The sequence below is a fragment of the Elgaria multicarinata genome, chromosome 13, assembly GCF_023053635.1.
Source record: "Elgaria multicarinata webbii isolate HBS135686 ecotype San Diego chromosome 13, rElgMul1.1.pri, whole genome shotgun sequence".
Lineage (NCBI taxonomy): Eukaryota > Metazoa > Chordata > Lepidosauria > Squamata > Anguidae > Elgaria > Elgaria multicarinata.
Genome location: NC_086183.1, coordinates 31,355,880 through 31,373,727, shown reverse-complemented (window position 1 = coordinate 31,373,727; position 17,848 = coordinate 31,355,880). Strand labels below are relative to the sequence as shown.

Sequence of the window (17,848 nt, the reverse complement as noted above, 5' to 3'; positions counted from 1 at the left end):
TGTGGGAGAGCCCACAACCTCCCTAGGTAACTGATTCCATTGTCATACCACTCTAACAGTCAGGAAGTTTTTCCTGATGTCCAGCTGAAATCTGGCTTCCTTTAACTTGAGCCCATTATTCCGTGTCCTGAACTCTGGGAGGATCGAGAAGAGATCCTGGCCCTTCTCTGTGTGACAACCTTTGAAGTATTTGAAGAGTGCTATCATATCTCCCTTCCATCTTCTCTTCTCCAGGCTAAACCTGCCCAGTTCTTCCAGTCTCTCTTCATAGGGCTTTGTTTCCAGACCCCTGATCATCCTGGTTGTCCTCCTCTGAATCCCTGACTCTGGTTTTTATTTTATTATTTTCAGACACCTCTGGCTTCCCTTTGGAAAGCTTTCCTCTAGGCAGTTTCATGCTTGAATTTGGGAAGGCGGGAGGCGGGGCGGGGGTGGGGAGTTTCCCTCCCCAAGGGGGCGTGGACTCCTCCCCCCCAGCTGTTGTTGGTCCACGTGGTTTGGACCACCTTAGGGAAAAGTGCAACGCTATGCGGGGAAGGGAGGCGGTCGGGGGAGAATCGCCTCCTGCCTTATAAACCTACATGCGGCAACCCAGCTGTGACCACTGGAGAGTGATCCCCCCTGGATCCTGTCGCACCATGCCCTCTGTGCTGTGGCTGCTCCTGGTGGTTCCGGAATTGGCAGCCTCGTTTCGGTGGAACTCTTCTCCGGTAAGGCACCCTGCGAGCAAGTTTGAAGCACCACGCTGTTGGAGGCTGGAAAAGTGGCTGAGTTCCGACGACACGCTAACCAGCAGGTTGTTTTCCATTTTGTTCCTTTTACACCTCCCCCCCCCCACGTTGATTAGGGTGTCGTCGGAACCGTTCAGACGACACGCTAAACCCATGTGGGTTTAGGGTGTCGTCTGAACGGGGCCAATGTGTGCTTAGAAGGGGTGGGATAGAGAAGAGGGAGACTGATAGCTCTCCTCGTCCCAGATCACAGCTCGATAGGATTCGATGGATCTTTTACCACTCCCAAAGAAGCCCTCAAATGCTGACCTGTAACGGAGGCATAAATAAGACCTGATAAAAGGGGCTTTTGCAGTACAGAGGTGGCATTGATTTGGGGAGCGGGGGGGGGGCACACTGCAGCATGTGGAGGGGAAACACTCGCCATGAATGAGGGGTACACACACACACACCCTTTTTTTTTAACCCTTATCTTTCCTGACCTTTGCCCTGTAGCAGATACAACACGGATTCGTAAATGTTTGGATGTCACAGCCCTTGAAATGTCAAAGGTGTGTTGCGTGCGCACGTGTTTAAATATTTGGACTTCGGGGGGGGGGGGGGGAAACACTGGGATTTTGTGAAGATCGATGCTTGGCATGAAATGGTAGCCCTGTTCAGAGGACACTTTAAACGTTGACTTTAAGCACTGTGAAGAAGGCTTTTTTTTTTTTTAAGGAGTCTTCTGAACAGGGCCTGCGTTTTGTTTGACAGCTTGGAGTCCCCTAAGGTTTGGGACCCCACGGCGGAGTGTGCTGCGCTCTGCAATCCCTTCCCCGTAGAAAGAGTCGTAGAAGTTGCATCCGACTCTCTCCCTTCAACGTGGGGGAATCGTCACATTGGTGCACAGCAAGGGTGCCTTGGAATAAGCAGAGCAAAGCGAATGTGCCTTGATTGCGTCCGTGTTTATTTATTCCCACATTCCCAGTGGAGTGTCTTCTGCGTTTATGTGCTCAGTCGGTGGTACATAACTGCTTTCCTGGAGACTTTGTGTGCTGGCTAGAAGTTGAGTCATCTGGTTGGGATAGCGAAGTCCCATTGCTGCTTTGGTTATTTCAAGTGGGCAAAAATTACTTTGCGAGTGTGGAAATCCCTCGGGTTTGGTTTGGTTCTGACGGTAAGGACTTAACTAGACACTTCTCTGCAGGAGAGTTGAGGTTTTGGCAGGCACGCTCCTTGGCTTCCCAAGACCACAGACACCCAAAGAATGAATGTCCCTTTTGAGAAGTTAAGATGGTCCTGTAGAAAGAGGTCGTGGTTTGGGTTTAGGAGTACAATCATGTCAACCCGGTCGTTGACTTTCCCCAACGGTCTGGCATTTTCGGCACCTTCTTTTGCTAGCAGGTCTCTTATGCTTTCAACAGCTGCCTGGCAGGCAGAAATTCACCAGGTATTATTTATTGCATTTATATCCCGCCTTTTTTTCCTCCAAGGAACCCAAGGTGGCATACATGATCCTCCTCCTCCTCCTCTCCACCTTATCCTCCAAACAACAACCCTGTGAGGGTGGTTGGGCTGAGCGTCTGTGGCTGGCCCGAAGTCACCCAGTGAGCTTCCACAGCCGAGTGGGGACTAGAACCCGGATCTTATGGTCTTTTCGTTTGAGGAAAGAGTTTATGCCGATGATGGGAGTTGTAGTCCAACACATCTGGAGGATGTCAGGTTGGAGAAGGCGGAGAGTGACCAAAGAGAGCTCTCCTTCACCCAGTGCAAAATTAATATATGGGATTCCGCCCCACAAATTGTAGCAACAGCCAATGGCTTTAAAAGGAGGAGTGTTACCAGTTGCGACCCAGATTTTCTAGTCAGGGACAATAATACATATTTATTAACTTTATTTATCCAGACATCCAAAGATCTGTGTTGAAAACAGAGCCAATGAACTTAGCTTACATATTTACATATGTGGAGAACCAGGAACACTATGACATTTGATGTCGCTATGTGCCAAGGCTGACAGATAACGTTAATTATGCTGTGTTCTCATCCGCTCAGTTTGAAAAGTTCTAATCTTAACCCACGCGCAGCTAAGCTCTTGCAAAGCTAACACTGCTCATCTTGACTTAGAGAGCAGCTGAGCTCTTGCAAAGGATTCTGTTTTGGTTCTTCCCTGCTGCTCTTTTGGTTTGAAACTTTCTCCCAAGATATCTGTATGGTGTCTCTGCTCCCCAAATCTCTCCTCAAAATCTGCCTTCTGGATTAACCCCTTGGCCCCCAACTCTTACTGAAAATCAAGCCTAAATACGTATAATTTTATTTGTGTATATTTTCCCTCTTTTCCTTGTGTGTGTGGGTTTTTTGGGGGGTTTTTTTGGTAGTCATACAGTCAGGTAATTAGACCTTAGACATAATGGTCTTATGGATGTGCGTGTGTTTTGGAGCGCTGTCTTTTGATCGTAATGTGCGTTCACTCACTTCGAAATGTGGTGGGCCACCTCTGCTGGGGTTTGAAGCCCTCCTGCTTCTGTTCCAAAGTGGCATCACTACCTCCTTCTCTTGTCTGCCAAACTGCTCAAATGTGGACTGTGCTGGGTTTGCACAACTTGCTAACCCACCCAGTATGGGTTGTTGTTGTCGAGCTGCGGGTTATTGTGTTGTCTGAACACCGCCCTTTTTCCGTAAGGTGGCTCGTTAACCATGAAGTGTGTCTTGTTGTTAATCACCCTGAACAACCCAACAACAAGCCATGGGTTCTCAAGGTGGCTTGTTTGAGAAAAATAAACCACCCTGCACAAACAAGACGCTGCGTTCAGACAACATGAGAACCCATGGTGGGTTAGCGTATTGTGTGAACCCAGCCAGTAAGTTTCTTGCTTATGTTCCACCCTGCGGTTCGCCAGCCATGTTCTTTGGGAAACACCTCTCCCAAAGATATGAGGGGTGTGGAACCTTCAGCCCACAGGCTAACCCAGCCCAAGGAGATTCCTCAGCCTGCTTGCAGAACCTCCCCAGGGCGCTTCTGCCTGTAACATCCTATTATTACTCTAGATGACTGCCTAACCGCCGGCCCTTTTCCATTATTAGGGTCAAACTCAATGGCATGGAGTTTGCCATCTTTGTGTAGTCATCTCTCTGCCCCGTGAGCTAAATCTTCCCTCTCGGTTTTCCATCACTTCACTTTTCCCCCAAACCAGCTTACTTCAGGGTTGGACTGACTGGGGCAGGATCTACATTACTGCTGTATAAGGGTTTATAATAGTAGACAACTGTTGGGGGCCGGGAGATGTTCCATGTACTGTTTTCAAAGTGTCATATCCTGCTTGGTGTGGATGAGGAGAAAGGTTCCTGGTGTGACAGATTATGAGGAGGGGGGCAGCTCAGTTCAGCTCCCCATACCCGTGCTAGGCTCTTTTAGACTCATCCTTCTCCAGCTTCATTGGCTGCCAGTCCAGGTCCAGGCCCAATTCAAAGTGCTGGTATTAACATTTAAAGCCCTAAACGGCTTGGGGCCAGGTTATCTGAAGGAACGCCTCCTCCCATATGTACCTGCCCGGACCCTAAGGTCATCCTCAGGGGTCCTTCTCCGCGAGCCCCTGCCAAAGGAAGTGAGGCAGGTGGCTACCAGGAGCAGGGCCTTCTCTGCTGTGGCACCCTGGCTGTGGAATGAGCTCCCTAAAGAGGTTCGCTTGGCACCTATATGATATGCTTTTAGACGCCAGGTGAAGACATTTTTATTCTCCCAGTATTTTAACAGTCTATAAATAAATTTTAACTTGGTGTTTTAAATTTTTAATTTTGCATTGCTGCTGTTTTTATCTGGTTGAGTTTTTATATTGTATTTTGTACTATGGTTTTATACTGTTGTTTTATACTTCGAATGTTTTTATTTTTTGTGAACCGCCCAGAGAGCTCCGGCTATTGGGCGGTATAGAAATGTAATAAATAAATAAATAAAATAAATCCTTTGCTCCCTCTCTGCTCTCAGGCTGTATATGTGAACAACAAATGCAGCTGCCCCCAGTGATGGGTTCAGGCTTTTGAGGGCCTTTTGGCAAGACACCCTCAACGGTCCCTCTTATTTTATTTTATTTATTTATTTTATTTATTACATTTTTATACCGCCCAATAGCCGAAGCTCTCTGGGCGGTTCACAAAAATTAAAACCATAATAAAACAACCCAACAGGTTAAAAGCACAAATACAAAATACAGTACAAAAAGCACAACCAGGATAGAACCACGCAGCAAAATTGATATAAGATTAAAATACAGAGTCAGAACAGTAAAATTTAAATTTAAGTTCAAATTAAGTGTTAAAATACTGAGAGAATAAAAAGGTCTTCAGTTGGCGATGAAAAGAGTACAGTGTAGGCGCCAGGCGGACCTCTCTGGGGAGCTCATTCCACAACTGGGGTGCCACAGCGGAGAAGGCCCTGCTCCTAGTAGCCACCTACCTCACTTCCTTTGGCAGGGGCTCATAGAGAAGGGCCTCTGTAGATGATCTTAAGGTCCGGGCAGGTACATATGGGAGGAGGCGTTCCTCCTCCCATATGAAGAACATCAGAAGAGCCCTGATGCTGGATCAGACCAAGGGTCCATCTCATCCAGCATTCTGTTCACACAGTGGCCAGACAGCTGTCGACCAGGGACCCACAAGCAGGACACGGGTGCAATAGCACCCTTCTGCCCATGTTCCCCAGCAACTGGTATATATAGGCTTACTATATATCACCATTGTCACCAGCTGCTCTTCCTACTTTTCTTCCTCCTCCTCCTCCTCTTTCTCGTCTTTACCACTTGCTTGGCAGGTAGAGAACAAGGCCGTTTCTACACCTGCCTTCCCCCCCACCCCGGATCGTTCCTGTGCATCCAAATGACACACAGGGGATCCCGGGAGCAGGCAGGGACGATCCCTCCATTTTCCTGGGATAATCCTTAGGTGTAGAAAGGGACCAAGTCTGCAGGGGGCATCTCTCCCAGTTCTCCTTACCCCCGAAGCGAGGGGCAGGTGAAAAAGCAGCTTGCAATGAGGACCAGAAGGAGCAACTCCAGGGGGCTTTTTCTGTGGGCCCCTGCTGGGCTGGGGGTCCTCGGCAGATGCCCACACGTACCCACCCTTCATGCTGTTCAGGACTGGTGCTAGTCTATTTTGCGTCCTAGGCAAGGCGAACTACTTGCACACACACACACACACACACACACACCAAATTGCCAACTTCGATTCAGCTGTTCAAGAAGAGTTTCTGAACTGTTATGTTTTCCTTCTATAAAGCAGCAGTTTCTGCAGCTGAAACTCTCCCCACGGCCTGAGTTCGATCCCAGCGGAAGCTGGTTTCAGGCAGCCGGCTCAGGTCGACTCAGCCTTCCATCCTCCCGAGGTCGGTAAAATGAGTACCCAGTTAGCTGGGGGAAAGGTAATCACGGCCGGGGAAGGCAACGGCGAACCACCCTGCTATAAGGCCTGCCAAGAAAACGTCAGCGAAAGCTGGTGTCCCTCCAAGAGTCAGTAATGACTCAGTGCTTGCACGAGAGGAGGAGACCCTTAAAGGGCAGCGCCGGCCCTGACGCTGTTGTAGCTCCATTTGTGTCTCATTGACCATTATACTTTGCTGAACCCTCTTTTGCCACCTTTTGCACGTAGGATTGGCTTATCAGACAACGATTCAAAAGCAGAGAAGCTGTTTGGTTTTGTTTGTTCCAAGGGTCCTAGAAAACAGTAACGGTTGTGTTCTATGGGTCACAATCAACTTTACAGGCTGGATGTCATGAAACTGCCGATCGCGCATTCTAGGGCACATGGGAATGGATTTACCAGAGACAAAGTGCAACCTGAGGGAGTTGAGGGTAGACGTGCTGGATTATACGTTTGAAATCCTTCTCTGCACAGCTCAAAATTCTCAAGTTGTTGCTGTTTGTTCAGGACACCATATTGTCTGACGTTTTGCAGATGGAAATAGAGAAATGCATGTTATATTTCCTTCTCACACTAAGCATCCTGTGTTAGTTCTCTTTAACACCCCATGGTTATGGCCCACGGCTGAAGTTGCTCGTCTCTCTCTGCTGAATTCATACGCGTTCACATGATCTCAATGCTGAAGCCATCGACATGCCCTATCACCTGTCTACTGCCGATGTAGACAGGTGATAGGGGAACATCTTGTTCTTTGGTTTAAAATTAAATACGTACTAGAAAACTATAACTGCCCTAAAGTAACCCTGGATCCATGAATATTTGCATATAGGAATGCAAATAGACTTGATTCTTGTAGGCCCTTGATGCTTGTACACATGTGAGTTTTTTTGCACATCTGTCAATGCATTGTAGTAGTAGAACTGAACCTGGTAGGTTTGGGTTGAAACCCAGCAAAATCTAACGTTTTTATGGACATTTTCAAACTCCAGTTCTGATTAGCTTGAGGGAGGGCAGAGCCATTGTTTTGCTAATTGGATCACTCCGATGGCGGCTCGTTGCTGTCCATATTTGGGCCGCTTGTGTGTTTCTGGGGAAGGCTGGGCAGGGCCTTCTAGCTGGCTGTTTCTTGGTCAAGGACCAGATGCATCCTGGGCCACCCATCCCCCAAAGTTGGGCATTGTGCTGGCAGTAGCAATCCCCCATCCCCCTATCAAGGGCCGTTGGTGGAGGAGCCAGAGAGAGGGAGAGATGGGAGCTTCTCAGGGCTGAGACGGGGCCATGTAGGCATAGTAGGGCATCTCCCGAGGGCCCATACTCCACTGACAACAGCCCCCCAACTTCCTCCTCCGCGTCATCATTACAACCTGCTTGTTCTCCTGCCTCTGGCCCAGGCAACAAGAGATGTCACGGCCTCCTTGCTCCCTGGTTCTCTGCCTGTCAAGCAACCAAGTGGTGGCCATGAGGAGAAATAGGATGAGGAGACAATGGCAGTGAGAAGACAGACTTATTGAAGGAGGGGACACATTATTATTATTATTATTATTATTAATAATAATAATAATAATAATCCACCTTTTTCCCAGTACTGGTACTCAAGGCAGTTCACAAGATTAAAACATGTCCTGTAGCCTTCCTCAACCTGGGGCGCTCCAGATGTGTTGGACTGCATCTCCCAGAATGCCCCAGCCAGGCTGGGGCATTCTGGGAGATGCAGTCCAACACATCTGGAGCGCCCCAGGTTGAGGAAGGCTGAGTTAAAACATATACATAAAAATTACAAAAGTTAAAATAGAATTAAACCTACAGTAAAATTAAAAACATGTTTAAAAAATTTAAAAACTGTAACAGGTTAAAAGAGGGGGGGTCCGATACATTTGCACAGGTCCAGTATAGTTCCAAAAGCCTGCTGAAACAAAAAAGATTTTGCCTGCCTCCGAAACTGGAGCCCAGAGGGAGCCAGCCTAGCTTCCCTGGGAAGGGAGTTCCAGAGCCTTGGAGCAGCCACCGAGAAGGCCCTGTCCCGCATTCAAATCAGGCGTGCCTGGGATGTCGGTGGGACTGAGAGAAAGGCCTCCCCAGAAGATCTCAGAGCATGGGCAGGCTCATAGGGGAGAATGCGGTCTTTCACATGGAGGATGCCTTGCCGATGTGCCCTCCAAAACCCGCAGCTGGCACTGAATTTGCCGATCATTTTGCTATGGGATCCATCAGTACCCTTTTCCTCCAGCACTGTGGTCCCGAGCCAAAGGTTTGTCGCGGCCCAGCGATAGATCACGCTTTCGCGTGCTCAAAAATACCGGCAGCGTTGCCAAGCTGGGAACAACCAAGGTCCATATTTAGTTTCCAACGTGTCGCCTGCAGGAGCTAATTTTAATCTGCTCTGGCGAAGCCAAGCCCTTCTGCCTGATGTCATCCCATCTCTGGGGACTTAAAAAAAGATCAGCGCTAGTCTGTTGGAAACTCAGCCAAAGGGACCCTAACGTGAGAGTCCTTCTCCTCCTGGACGTGACAGATGGCGAGGACTGGGGAGAGAGAAGGATCTTCACGCCTGCCAAGGAGTGGATTAAACGGGGATCGCCCTTGTCCAAATTTGATCTCAACGAAAGGGACGTTGGGGGCAATCCCTGGCCCTGTCCTGTGCGTGCGATATGAATCGGACACAATTTGCACACAAATGGCAACTCACCGTAAATGAATCTCTCTCTCTAAACACACACACACACAGAGAGAGAGGTCCTGGGGTTCAACAATTCATCCGTTGCACCCTCTCTCCTATGCTTAAGTGGGGTGGGAGCAGATTGTATGGAGACCAAGTAAATGACACCCTTTCTTCTAAGCCCCATAGCTTTCCTTTTGCCAGTTACCAAAAAAGCTGCCACTTTTTTCCCCCGTCCCTGCTCCTGGGTACTGTTAATAGCAGCGTGACTCACAAAAATGAAGGCGGTGAAACTTTCCCAGGCATGGACATAGGAATGGCCGATTCCTGAGCGTCAGGCTGCTGCTAGTAGCACCGCCAACTTTTCAGCATGCCGTTGCAGCTGTGTCTTCTCACTTGCTGGTATCTGCCCTTCAGGCTACTGTTAATGTGTATCTCGAGGCTGCGAAAGGCTTCCTCTGCTGGTTTCTCTGCACCAAGCTCAAGAAGCCACAAGAACAGGCCAGGGGAGATCCTTTCGTGATAAACCGGCAGCCTTATCTATCAGGATCTTCATGAAGGGGAAGGCGTGGTTTTCTTGAACCCCGGAACGTTTTCCCCCAATACAGCTTACCTCCCCTTTTCTGCTCGTTTTCAACAATGTTACAGCCAGAAATTAGTTTTTTTTTAAAATGCTCTGCACATGCACAGAAACACCCTCTCCTTTATAATTGTCTCACGTCTCCACTTTGCAGCGGGACTCAGATGCTGCAGGCTCATGTGTGGGGTCAATCTCCCACCTAGTTGACGTGGAGCATGAGGCCCAGATGTGGGAGAGGTGGGTTCAAATACCCCTGCAGCTACGAAACTAGGAAATAGAGCTGCTATGTTTTCTCAGTCCTAGCAGCCTGATGTGCAGCAATGAAATGGGGAAGCAGGGGTGAAAACCTCAGGCCCAGGGGAGGGCAGGCAAAACTGGCCCTCCAAGGTCTCCCAGGCAGCCACGGCCCTTCCCAACCCACCCACCCCCATCTGACCACCAATCACTTGCCGTTTTCCTGGCTTCGGTGTAGTTTCCCCTCCCCCATTCTAAAAGACTTAAATTCCTCTCCTAATTCTCCGTTACTGTGGAGAAGAGCTTTAAGCTAGGCTGGTGTTGTTTGAGTTTTGACTCCACCCCCTTTTTCTTTTGGCCACGCCCCTTTTTCTTTTGGCCCTGAACCCCTGGAATGCGACTCGCAAAAACTTTTCTGAAATGCAGCTCGCAAGCAGTTCTGCACCCTGGATAGGAAGTGACAAGAAAACGCGTCTCCCCTGTTTCGTTTTTGCCTGTTGGGCTGTTCATAGAATCCTAGAATAGTAGAGTTGGAAGGGGCCTCTGAGGCCATTGAGTCCAACCCCCTGCTCAAGGCAGGAATCCACCTTAAAGCACACCTGACAGGTAGCTGTCCAGCTGCCTTTTGAATGCCTCTGTTGTTAATGTCTTGACGGGGTGCTTTAACAAATACATTCACAGCCATAAAACCACCAGAACCAGCAATGCCAAGTGGCAGAAACCTGTAGGTGTGTTTTCCCCTTCTCTGGGTCTCCACAGGTGTGCATCCCTCAGGCCCTTCTCTCCTTCCACGCGTGATAGGAACTTGGAATGCAAAGCCATGTTCCTTTTGATGTGTCCTTACGCCTCCGTCTTTGCTCCTTTTTTGCTGCCTTTGGTTATTTATTTTAATTTATTTATGGTAGCTTTTCATCTGAGGTACCAGATTCCTGGAAGAACGAAACAAAGGAAGAAAAAAAGTCTCCTTCTAAAGAGCCCCCTCCCCTGCAAATGGTGCTTAGTTCTCGGAAGAACACAAGGGATTTGGGCAGGATTAGAGCAGAAGCCCAGGGTCCCATTCCCCAGAATGAGAAGGAGGGACCCCATTCGCAGCGTTGGCATTTCTATTGGGTAGGGTGACCCTATGAAAAGGAGGACAGGGCTCCTGTGTCTTTAACAGTTGCATAGAAAAGGGAATTTCAGCAGGTGTCATTTGTATATATCGAGAACCTGGTGGAATTTCCTCTTCATCACAACAGTTAAAGTGCAGGAGCTATACTAGAGTGACCAGATTTAAAAGAGGGCAGGGCACCTGCAGCTTTAACTGTTCTGATGGAGAGGAAATTACACCAGGTTCCCCATATATACAAAGGACACCTGCTGAAATTCCCTTTTCTATGCAACTGTTAAAGATACAGGAGCCCAGTCCTCCTTTTCATATGGTCACCCTACTGTTGGGAAGTTGTGGGGCACACAGGAGAATCCCGTTGCTGTCTCTGAGCAGAGACAGCAGGGGAATTCCTCTCCCCAGGTCAGGGGGTGGAGCTTGAAAAGGGGAGGAGCCTAACTGCCCACCTGAACTGCCCACCTGTGGGTCAGAGATTGTCCTCTTCCGGACCATTTCCATCTAATCAGCTCACCTCCACCCCATAAGTGCGTCAAGTCCACAGTCTAATGTCATTTAAATGCACTGCTGGATTCTGGTTTATTCAAGAGGCCTTGGATGTCTGGGTTTCTTCTTCTACTTAAGAGTCACAAGGAAATAATCTTAAAAACAGCAACAATAAAAGATACCGCAATGAAAAAGAGGTGGGCGACAGGCAGAGCCTGTCAGAATAAAAAAAGGGTTCTGAGCTTCAACAGTTGTGTTAAAGGAAGGATTTTGGACAGGTTTCTCCTTCTCTCACTCCCAATACGAAACAGGAGGGGTGATTTGCATCAGAATTCTCCCTTTTGCAATTATCAAAGGCCCTGGATTCCTGACTTCTGTTGATTTAGGCCTTCCTTGAAATGCGTCCTCCCCAACTGCAAAGGGAAGTAGGGGGAGACAGAATTGGTAAAATCCGGGGATTAAAAGCTGACTACCTTTAGTTCACTCCCGGGTTTAAATCCCAATTCAGCAGGAGAGCAACTTTTTGGGCGTGGGCGACATTTCCCTTCCTCTCTGTAAAACGGGAATAACAGGACTATTTCCCCCACACACCCGGGTGGCTGTGCAATGAATAAAGGCTGCAGATAATTTTGTGTATTTTACGTTCATTACAGCTGACCACAGTAAGGGCCTTGCTAGACGACGGGGTAGCCCAGTACGAGCCCCGGCCTGCCCCCTGTGCGTCCAGATGACGCACAGGGGATCCCGGGCTCAGGCAGGGCTAACTCTCCCTTGGCCCAGGATAACCGGCACTGCTTCTGGCCTGGTATTTCCCGCAGTCTCAGACTGAGCCTGAGACCGCGGGCGTGTAGCCTGTTCCGCCACTTTTCCTGGCTACCGCATTTGAGTAGCCGGGAAAAGCGGCGGATGGTGTTTATTTATTTTATTTATTTATTACATTTATATACCGCCCAACAGCCAAAGTTGTTTGGGCGGTTTACAACAGTTAAAAACAGTAAACATTTAAAAAGTATACAAAATTTTAAAAACCATCAGAAACATATAGACAACAATATAAAAACAACATTATCCATTTATAAAACAACAGTTCTGGGGTCCATTAAAAACAAACTTAGCTTTGTTAAATGCTATTAAATGCCTGGGAGAAGAGAAAAGCCTTGACCTGGCACCTGAAAGATAACAGTGTTGGCAGCAGGCGAGCCTCATCAGGGAGATCATTCCACAGTCGGGGGGGGCACCACCAAAAAGGCCCTCTCCCTTGTTGCCATCCTCCGAGCTACCATCGGAGTAGGCACTCGGAGGAGGACCTTAGATGTTGAGCGCAGTGTATGGGAAGGTTCATGTCGGGAGAGGCGTTCCATCAGGTATTGAGGTCCCAAGCCATGTAGGGCTTTATAGGTTAAAACCAGCACCTTGAACTGGGCTCGGAAACGTATAGGCAGCCAATGCAAGCGGGCCAGAATTGGTGTTATATGCTCAGACCTCCCTGTTCCAGCTATCAGTCTGGCCGCTGCATTTTGCACAAGCTGCAGCTTCCGAACTGTCTTCAAAGGCTGCCCCACATAGAGGACGTTGCAGTAATCTACTTTGGAGGTTACCAGAGTATGGACAACTGAAGCTAGGTTATCCCTGTCCAAATAGGGGCGTAGCTGGACCACCAGCCGAAGCTGGTAGAAAGCTCTCTGTACCACCAAGGCCACCTGAGCCTCAAGTGACAGAGATAGTTCTAGGAGAACCCCCAAGCTATGAGCCTGCTCCTTCAGGGGGAGTGCAACCCTATCCAGAACAGGTTGAACACCACCACCCCCATCCGGTCAGAAGAACCACCCACCAGCAGCATCTCAGTCTTGTCTGGATTGAGTTTCAGTTTATTAGCCCTCATCCAGTCCATTGTCACAGCCAGGCACCGGTTCAGCACATCCACAGCCTTCAGTTGTGTTTTTCTGGACATCGCCAGACTAGATGACCTTCTGAGGTCCCTTGGGTGTTTGTGGTTTGTGGCGGCTCCGCTCGCGATTATATCATAACAAATAACCCCATCCCTATTTTATTGCGCAAATATGTTTTTACCAAAACCGTCCCTGGCGAAGGACAGCACGGCAGCGGGCTGTAATGCTGCATTTTAAAACAGGCTGTTGTGTGTTGGCTGCTTCCCCCTGCCTTTTCCCTCGTTCAAATAAGGCCCCCTTCATAAGCCGCCCAGCCGCGTGCGCTCGCTAACCAAAGGCTTTTGTCGTCTCGGGGGGAAGCAAAGGGAGGGTGTCCTTCCTACAATGAGGCTTTGAATCTGGCAAGAGAGTTTGGTCCGGGCAAAGCCGCTTGGCCATGTTTACTGGAGGCACTCACAAATTATACTGGCTGACAGCTGAAAGGCCCGTGTGTGCCTTGGCTTGGAGACTTTTGGTGGGGCAGGCCCTACGCATGGACGTGGCAGCCGTAAAGAAAACTCACCGGTCCAGGGAGGCAAAAAGAGCCATGCTTAAGAACATAAGAACATCAGAAGTGCCATGCCGGATCAGACCAAGGGTCCATCCAGTCCAGCACTCTGTTCACACAGTGGCCAACCAGCCATCGGCCAGGGACCAACGAGGCAGGACATGGTGCAGCAGCACCCTCCCACCCATGTTCCCCAGCAACTGGTGCACACAGGCTTACTGCCTCGAATACTGGAGTTAGCACACAACCATCAGGGCTAGTAGCCCTGGATAGCCTTTGCCTCCAGGAATTTATCCAACCCCCTTTCACAGCCATCCATATTGGTGGCCATCACTACATCTTGTGGTAGTGAGTTCCATAATTTAACTCTGCATTGTGTGAAGAAGTCCTTCCTTTTATTTGTCCTGGATCTTCCCCCATCAGCTTTATGGGATAATGACCCCATTGGGTTCTAGTATTTTGAGAGAGGGAGAAAAATGTCTCCCTGTTCACATTCTCCACACCAGGCATAGTTTTCTACGCCTCTATCATGTCTCCCCTCAGCCTCCTTTTTCCCAAGCTATACAATCCCAGCTGATGTAACCTTCCCTCATACGGGAGATGCTCCAGCCCCTTCATCATTTTAGCTGCCCTTTTCTGCACTTTTTCCAGCTCTATAATGTCCTTTTTTAGGTGTGGTGACCAGAACTGTACACGGTACTCTAAGTGTGGTTGCACCATAGATTTGTATAAGGGCAGTATAATACTGTCCGTTTTATTCTCAATTCCTTTTCTTATAATGCCTAACATGGAGTTTGCCTTCTTTACAGCGGCTGCACACTGGGTGGGCATTTTCATCGAGCTTTTCCACCACAATCCCAAGATCTCTTTCTTGTTCGGTCCCCGCCAGCTCAGATCCCATTAGGTTATACTTGAAGTTGGGGTTTTTTGCCCCAACGTGCATCACCTTACGCTTGCATACATTGAACCGCATCTGCCATTCGGACGCCCACCCTCCCAGCTTGGAGAGATCCCTTTGGAGCTCTTAACAATCCCTTTGTGTTTTAACCACCTTAAATAATTCGGTGTCGTCTGCAAACTTGGCCACTTCACTGCTCACTCCTAATTCCAGATCATTTATGAACAAGTTGAAAAGAATTGGTCCCAATACCGATCCCTGTGGGACCCCACTATCTACTTCCCTCTATCAGGAGAATTGACTATTTATTCCTACGCTTGATGTGAGAATGGCCAACATTTCTCTTTTCTCGCCTATGAAATGCTGGGCATGGTCCTGCTGTGCCTGTTTAGAATTCCTGTGTTCCACTGGTGTGTGTTTAAATTTACAAATCAAGAGTGCCTCTTCAGGATCTCTTGACACAGTTCAGGCATCACTGATCTGTGCTCACTGATCCCAAGTACATCATGTATATGTTTAAGATCAGCAGAAGTGCCTTGCTGTGTCACCCACGTAGGCTGCAATCCTCGGCACGCTTACCAGGGAGCAAGCATCCCGTGGAGTGCACACTTCAGGCTTCAGATCTTGCTACTCTTTGCAAGAATCCCAGCGAACTCAAGGGGTTAAGGCTTGCCGGGCATCCACTTCAGCACCAGGCGAAGACCGTCTTATTTCTCCAGGCATTTTAGGCGTTCAGTTTCTGTTGCTTTCAGTCTCTTACTGTGTTTTCAATCTTTGCACTCCCGCTAGGTTTTATTTTGGAGTTCAGGGTTTTATTGTATACTGGCCTGGTTCAGACAACACACTAAACCACGCTGCTTCCCTTAACCATTTTGTGGTTAAGCAGCGTGGTTTAGCGTGTTGTCTGAACCAGGACACTGAAGTTTTAAACTTTGAGATCATGTTTAATCTTGCTATACTTTATGGTTTGAATGGTGGTGAACCACCCAGAGAGCTTCAACTATTGGGTAGTGCAGAAATGCAATAAATGCATCAATAAACAAGGTAGCCTTCCCCAGATGTTTAGGACTACGACTCCCATCATCCCTGGCCATTGGTCACGCTGCTTGAGAAAGAGAAGTGTTGTAACAAATTGACCCTGTTCAGACATAGGGACGTGGGAAGCTGTCATATACAGAGTCAGACACTTGGCACATCAAGCGCAGTATTTTCAACACTGGCTGGCAGCATCTGCTTTCCAGGGTTTCAGGCGGGATTCTTTCCTTGCCCTACCTCTGCATGCCAAGCATGTGCTCTTAACGGTGGTTAAGCATTTTGAGCTAAACCTCATGGCTTAGTGTGTTGTGTAAACCGATCCTAACTATGGTGGTTACATAACCATGAGTTAAACAGGCTCACTAACCTTTTACTGCAAAAGGGTTAGCGACCTAACCATGGTTTAGCATGTCGTCTGAAAAGGCCCATGTTCAAGTCACCAGCTGCACTAAGGAACCCACAGAAATTGACTAGCGGGGTTTTGCAGTCTTCTCTTCTGCTAACCCCTGCCTTAGAAACAGGGATGAGGAACCTGTAGCCCTCCAGATGTTTTGGACTACAAGCTCCATCATCCCTGAGCATTGGAGGTGCTGGCTGTGGCTGATGGGAGGTGCCACATTGGGGAAGGGGATCAGCCGATTATGTTTGATAACTGAGCCATGAAATCTACCGTATTTCTTCGATTGTAAGATGCACACTAATTTCAGTACCGCCAACAGGAAAAAAAAACCTAAGACACACCCGCGATTCTAAGACGCACCCCATTTTTAGAGATGTTTATATGGGCGGGGGGAAGTGTGTCTTAGAATCGAAGAAATAGGGTATCATCATGACCTGCCCAAGTGCTTTTGAAATATTGAACTGAAGCTGACTGTCAGTGGCCTGGTTCAGACAACACGTTAAACCATGCTGCTCAACCACAAAATGGTTAAGCAGCGTGGTTTAGCGTGTTGTCTGAACTAGGCCAGTGTTGTCTAGCAGACAGAGAGTTGGATTCTCAGCTCACTTTTCATACTCCCAGTATTTGTAAATCAAGATTAAAAGGAAATGGCCGTGTGTTGACTAAAACGTACATCTGAGCGTTGTTGTTTTGACGCTGTCTTCCACTTTCTTATCACATATCAACAGCATTCGCAAGTGAGCGGTGGAAAAACACCTTGTAATCAGGTCTCATCTCTGGAATGGGTTTACTGTATAGCCTTGGGCAAATCACCTAACTCTTCTCCTCCCTAAAACAGGAATCGCAGAGATCTATCAAGCAGGCAAACCCAATGGAGACTATTAATGTGCTGCGTAAATGGTTTTTAAAGTGCTATAAAAGTGTTTTATAGTAATTAACTTCAAAATCAATTGCTACTGAATTCCCAAGGCAAAACTCAAGAGTGTGTTCTTAAACAAAGAAAATGTTTATTTAGGAAAACGTAAGGAAACATTAAATCAAGGCATGTAAATACAACAGAGCATGCTAGCAAATTTGTCCTAGCGTATAGGCTTGAAGGAACAGCATAACTGGCTAAGGCTGCAATCCACTTGCCTGGAGAAATTCCCATTGTACTCAATCGGACTTACTTCTGAGTAGGCCTGTATAGGATCAATACCAAGAATTACTCCACGGTTAGCCAGGTCTTTCCCCCTCTCAGTCTAAAACAAAGTAGGTCTATGCCCCTTTGTGGGGTCCAGTGGATTACCCCTCACTATGCAGATCAATAGAGAAACAGGACGTCAACACCCTTTTAAAAAATGCTTTCTTGAGAGTTTTCGAGGAATTGTACCGCCACCCCCCTGTGATTTAGAGCCAATTTCAAAGTGTACCGGTTACCTTCCAAATCTGAAAAATGGAGTTTAGAGGTTAACAAGTGGGACCTACAACAAAATATTGCAGTATGGAGTGCTACTACTCCGGGCTGTGGCCTGCCAGCTGTGCCCTCCCCTACGACACTGTGGCTTGGTTCAGACAACACACTAAACCATGCTGCTTAACCGCAAAATGGTTAAGGGAATGGACTCGATGGCGTTGTAGGCCCCTTCCAACTCTGCTGTTCTATGATTCTATGATTCTATACCTCCCACCCATGTCCCCCAGCCCCTGATGTACATAGACACACAGCCTCTGATACCAGAGGTAGCACATAGCCAACACAAGTTATACCCACTGATAGCCTGGGCTGACTTGGATGTATTCCATGTTCCTTCATGAACCAACTTTGTGTTCAGTGGGGGCGAAATCTCTCCCTCCCTCATTTTGTTTGCTTGCTGTCTGTGGCATTTGGACATGCATCTAAAGCCAGATGACCCT

At 48.1% G+C, this 17,848-nt stretch overlaps 1 protein-coding gene across 1 annotated transcript in view; it reads left to right on the top strand.

Annotated features, from left to right (window-relative positions):
* The first annotated feature begins 1,258 nt into the window (after positions 1 to 1,258).
* LOC134408054 (SPARC-related modular calcium-binding protein 1-like) overlaps positions 1,259 to 17,848 on the top strand; it is a 42,974-nt gene continuing 26,384 nt past the window's right edge. Inside the window, exon 1 of the mRNA XM_063140126.1 lies at positions 1,259 to 1,282. Within this exon, the coding sequence (XP_062996196.1) occupies positions 1,274 to 1,282 (9 nt within the window). The 5' untranslated portion in view covers positions 1,259 to 1,273. The remainder of the gene's footprint in view (positions 1,283 to 17,848) is intronic.